Source organism: Clupea harengus, chromosome 9 (assembly GCF_900700415.2).
Source record: "Clupea harengus chromosome 9, Ch_v2.0.2, whole genome shotgun sequence".
Classification (NCBI taxonomy): domain Eukaryota; kingdom Metazoa; phylum Chordata; class Actinopteri; order Clupeiformes; family Clupeidae; genus Clupea; species Clupea harengus.
In genome coordinates, this window is record NC_045160.1 from 23,025,612 (window position 1) to 23,031,046 (window position 5,435).

General features: G+C 48.9%; 1 protein-coding gene across 1 annotated transcript in view; it reads right to left on the minus strand.

The window, feature by feature from the left end:
- Nucleotides 1–3,580: 3,580 nt before the first annotated feature.
- polr1g (RNA polymerase I subunit G) overlaps nt 3,581–5,435 on the minus strand; it is a 2,506-nt gene continuing 651 nt past the window's right edge. The window contains exons 2-3 of the mRNA XM_012838365.3: nt 4,903–5,038; nt 3,581–4,475 (exon numbers count right to left, since the gene is read on the minus strand). Of these exons, the coding sequence (XP_012693819.2) occupies nt 3,725–4,475; nt 4,903–5,038 (887 nt within the window). The 3' untranslated portion in view covers nt 3,581–3,724. The remainder of the gene's footprint in view (nt 4,476–4,902; nt 5,039–5,435) is intronic.

Below are 5,435 nucleotides of genomic sequence, written 5' to 3' on the forward strand. Positions count from 1 at the left end.
GAAGAGGGGAGGGGGGATGTTGGGAAGATGGAAGTGTGTGTGTGTGTGTGTGAGTGTGTGTGTGTGTGTGTGTGTGTGTGTGTGTGTGTGTGTGTGTGTGTGTGTATGTGTGTGTGTGTGTGTGTGTGTGTGGGTGTGTTTGTGTGTGTGTGTGTTGGGGGGGGGGGGTGGTGGCATTGTGGTTGCCATGGAGACTGGCTGAAAAGAGGCTGCTTTCATAACATATGCCGAACTTGACTGTGTCTGCAAGCGCATAGCAACAGATCCCTCTCAGTTTATCCCCCCCCCCCCCCCCCCCCCCCCCCGCTTCTCTCCCCACACACACCATCCCCACACCACCCAACACCACCACACCATCCTCCTGAAATGCCAAGAAAATTCTCGCCTCCCTTTGATCAAACGGAAACATTACCAGCACATTCCAAACAGCGAGGGGGGGAGGGGGGGGGGGTGAAAAAAAATCTGTTCACATATCATGCATATTCTTATCAGAATCTGTTAATAATTAAACGCGGATGCTGGGGAACCGAAGCACCAGCAAGGGAAGAGCAGGCAAACCCAGGCAGTGCAACACAGAGTTTCCAGATTCAATATCTGTTTGATTTTTCTCCCTCTCTTTACTGATTTCAGGAGCTGCTGTGGGCACGAAGCTGGATGCATCCGTCTCTCTGACACACCTTGGAGAAGGTGGGAGGATGCGTCACGCTTCAAGCATTAGCATGCACTCGTGCTCCTGGTGCGGTAAGAGGCTTGCAACGCCAGCCCACCTCACCTCACCGACGGCGGCGGACGCCGACTTTGGAACCGGACCGGGCCCTGATGTGGCGAGGATCTGCCGCCGCATTCGTGCCAAGTCAGGGCCGCGTCTGGGCCACATCTGGGCCACATCTGGGCCGCGTCTGGGCCTGAGTCTGGGCCTGAGTCTCCTTCTACCTGGGAAGACAGTTTGGCTGGGAGAAAGAGAGTCACTTAGACAGTCGTTCATTTCAGCTGAGAAGATGAAGCACTGCCATGCCAGGGGGAGAGAATCAGTGCTCCCCGCTACCTACACTGTGTTCAATGACACGAGTGGAGAGAGGTGGCTGATAAGAACCATTAAAATAACAAAGAACAGAGCTATAAGCAAGGGATAGAGAAATACAGCAACAACATCAGAAATACCCACTCAATTAAAAGTCTATCTATTGCCTATCCTATTCAATTCAATTGAATCACTTAAAAGACGGTCATTAATTTCAGCAGAGAAGATTAAGCATTGGCACACACGCCAGGGACGGAATCAGGGCTCCCCACAATGTCAGCTAGCTATGCGGTGTTATCGTCACCTGCACAGCCTGGCCAGGACTGACAACACCGACACAGGAACAAAAGGAGAGAGAGGCATGGAGAAGGAGGAGGAAAGTGTGGAGTATTCCTGTGGAAAAAAAAAACGGCTTTGTGTCTTTTCTGCTTTACAAAATAAAGTCTGAAAAGCAATTCAAAAATACCCCCCCAAAAAAACAGTTAATGACATTCACACAATTGGTGTTGTGCTGTTCTGCTACCAGTATCCCCCGTTCAAACACAAACACACACACACACACACACACACACACACACACACACACACACCAATTTCATTCCAATGCCGTGCGGCTCCGTGGTCCTTGGCAGGTCTGCGTTGCCATAGCAACAGCCCCACCATCAGCATCTCCTCCTCCCCTGGTTGCCGGCTGGAGCGATACACGGGTACAGAGAGAGAGAGAGAGAGAAGGAGAGAGAGAGGAAGAACATGAAAGAGTGAAAGCGAGAGAAGGAGTAAGAGAAAATTAGAGAAGTGTAGTGGAGAGTGGAGGAACTACTGCAGAGGTTGAAAAGAAGAGAGAAAGACGAAAGACCAAACCAGACTGACTCTAAAAATTAATTCCCCACACCCCTCCCAATCCCCATCCCAATCTCAATCGGCCCCAACCGCCTCACCCTGCTCTCTCCTCCCTTATCATATGCGTCGGCTGGGCTCGCAAAGGCCCGAAGCTGCTCTGCAGTCTGGACACGTTGCATCCGAACTTCAGACTGCATTCAATTATGCATCTGCCTCGGCAGACAGCGCTTAGTGTTCAGCGGGGGAGAACTCGTGGAGCGCTCCTGGCGCACTAGCTCGCACTACGCATTATTAAGCCGTTGCGCACAGGGACTCTTGGTCGGGGTCGGGGTCTCCAGCTTGCGGGCGTGAGAGAGCGCTTGTTTGTGACGGCGCGGGTGTCGCCTCACCTTGACTGTGCTAATGTGATACTGTAGCCACAGGCTCTCTCATCACGCAGCTCTGCGGCCAGCGACGCCTTCTCATCACACGTCCTGTAATCTGGCGTGGCTGGCGTGGCTGCGTGTGTGTGAGTGTGTGTGTGTGTGTGAGTGTGTGTGTGTGATACGCGGAAGGCATGACTGATGTCCTATGGTGTGTCGCTGCTGCTTGGGTCTGCGTGTAGACATGGATCAGGTGGCAGGGGGTCTCGTAGCTGCCGGATGTCACCTTGCTGTATGCGCCTGAGATCAGAAGTGCCGCCGGCGGATGTGCGACACGCAAGCGGGGATGTCATCTGAGTGGACAGCAGCGCTTGTGTTGTCACTTATATAGTTAGACTCGCACACATACACATCCACCGACACAGACAGCATGTTTACACATACCTTAGTCTGACTAGAATCGGTTGCTAGCTAGGATGCAAATAAATGTTAATATCCTGCTGGATTGGACAGCAATGTGAAAAACGTTGGTTTCCACACTCATTTCTGAAAGGGCTGAAATGAACCCATAAACAACAGCTTTCGAATCTAATTACAACTAAAGGTACTATGGCATGTATATCACAATATGCCTTATTATAAATGGCCCAAATGACATGATATGCAGACAGTACCAGATTAGGAGGGAGGCACTGTTGTCCAGAATCAGATCGATTCGTATGTTCGATAGACACAATGGTTGCATAAAATAACAGTGGAGTAATGTTGAGGAACGGAACCGCTTCATGGAATAAATGGAACGCCCATGACAATGATTGGGTGTGGGGGGGAATTACAGGAGAGACAAGGAGAGACGGAGGCAGGAAAGTGAATGCGTCACAGAGGGACTGCTGGTCTTAAAACTGCTGGGGGAGGTGTGTGTGTGTGTGCACGGGGTTTCGCGGGAGGTGGGGGCGATAGGGTTCCGCTCATTAGCAAACAGGACCACACTCCGGTGCAGTACAGGAGGATGATAACGTGCACCAACCTCGGCCCACTACAACTGAACGGGAAGAGACCCTAGTTTACAAACCAGTCTCGCCATCTTGTGGTGCAACACAGGTACTGCACCTCTATTCCCTATGCGGTTCTTCGCATGACTGGGTTAAACAATGTTCTTCTGAGACTGGTGAAACAGTCTATTAAAAGCCGGCCTTTGACTGCAGATTAAGAGGATCCATGCCATGTCAAAAACAGCGTCGCTTATGAAACTTAGAATGGCTTTCGTCACACAATGTTACAACACTTTCGGACAAACTGTTCTATGACTACACAGAGATTAATGGCTCTGACTTAAAAAAAAGAACACATTTGAATATTTCTAGAAGACGGTTTTTCAATATTTAATCATTCCACCTTATTCACATTTTCAATGCAATATATGCAGAACAACTTCAAATAGCAGATAATAATATGGCCATAATATGTAGAAGACACATAAAACAAAATACACACACAAAATCTAATCATCGTCCGTTTTGATTTTCTTCTTTTTCTTCTTTTTAAGCACGTGCTCAGTTTTCACAAAATCTCTGTCCATAGGCTCCTCTTTGATTCTTACATAAGGGTCCACTCCCTCCAAAGACTTTACTTTCTCTCTCTCTTTATCTTTCTTCTTCTTTTTCTTTTTCCTTCCCTCTGTCGCCTCTCCGTCTGGCAGTGACTGCTCAGCTATGCTCTGGTTCAGCTGCTCCATCTTCACAACCACTGCAGCAGCAGCAGCCGCCTCCTCCTCCTCCTCCTCCTCCTCCTCCTGCTGCTCCTGCTTTATTCTCTTCTCCTTCTTCTCCTTCTTTACTTTCTTCGCCTTCTTCCTCGGCGTCTCCTCCTCCACGACCAGCTCAGTCTTCACCAGCCCAACGGGCACAGACGCCTCCTCGGCCACCACCCTGGGCGCCGAGGCGGGAATGCCACTGCCGAAGGGGAAGTAGCGCTGCCGTAGCCCGTCGGGGAGCTGCGGGGCCGGGGCGGCGGGGACGGCTATGGGCCCCTGGTTGGCTCTGCAGTCGCCATAGCTCTCGGACACGTTGAGCGCGCCGGAGAAAGCCGGCGCACACCGGTGAGCGGTTGGCTGGTCGGGGTCGTTGGTGAGGAGGCGGAGACCCGTGGTGGTCGAGCGTCTGCCCAGCGTGCTGAAGATCCGCCGAGCGGCGCCAGCCTTACCCGTCTGGAGCGTCTCCAGGCCCGCAAGAGGCAACTTCATACCAGAGAAGCTGGGTATGGACACAAAGGCACCAATTAGGACTATTCAAAGATTACGTTTCAATATGGACTACTCAAACATTCAAGGATTCAGCATTGAAGACCATCACACCAACAAGTTACAATAGACATTTAAATATGTCTAACCGTATCAACTACACTACATATTCCCTTACTTTATTTAATTGCTTAGTCTTGGTCTATGTGAAATCAATACAACATGACCCACATTTGCGCCGAAAGGAAAACATGAAGGCAACGTAAATGACAGATTATATGGACAATATTGTTACCCAGATAATGTTATTCTAGATGATCGAAAAAAACATTCAACTTGCATGACCTGTAGAGACCATTGCACACAATCAAATGTTTGGAATATCTAAATATGTCTGTCTAAGGCTATGGAAACGCCACATGAATGATTTCATGCCTCACCTGCGAGGATCGAAATTAGCTGGTGCTTTGATGAGCCACAGCTCCTTGTCTTCGCCGAATACGTCCGACCCTCTTGCACTCCGGCACGGAGTGTATGTCACAGAGGTGAAATCATCTGGACACTCATACCCCGTAGCTGTGAAGAGTAAGTTTATGACAGTCAACTGCAACGTTAAGTAACAGGACTAACTAAAGATGCACAGAAGGTAGCGTACAATCGAAACATTTGCCATTTAAACACTCACAATTAGTAAGTAAATGTAGATAAATACAAACACTTCCTCAGTACTTACAAACTAGCAGTTAACGTTAATTATACCAATTTAAATAAAAAAAAAGATCAGGACTTTTAGCAAGCTAATTGGCAAGCTTGCAAATAGATCAATGCAAGACTGTGCAAGACTAACATTAAATAACGATTATTACTTTAGGATCTGAAGCTTACCGGTATCTTCAAATAAGACATGTATGTGTCGACTAAAAGTATGCCATTTGTAAGTAACGTTAACAAAACTGAGAGACCGCACGTCATA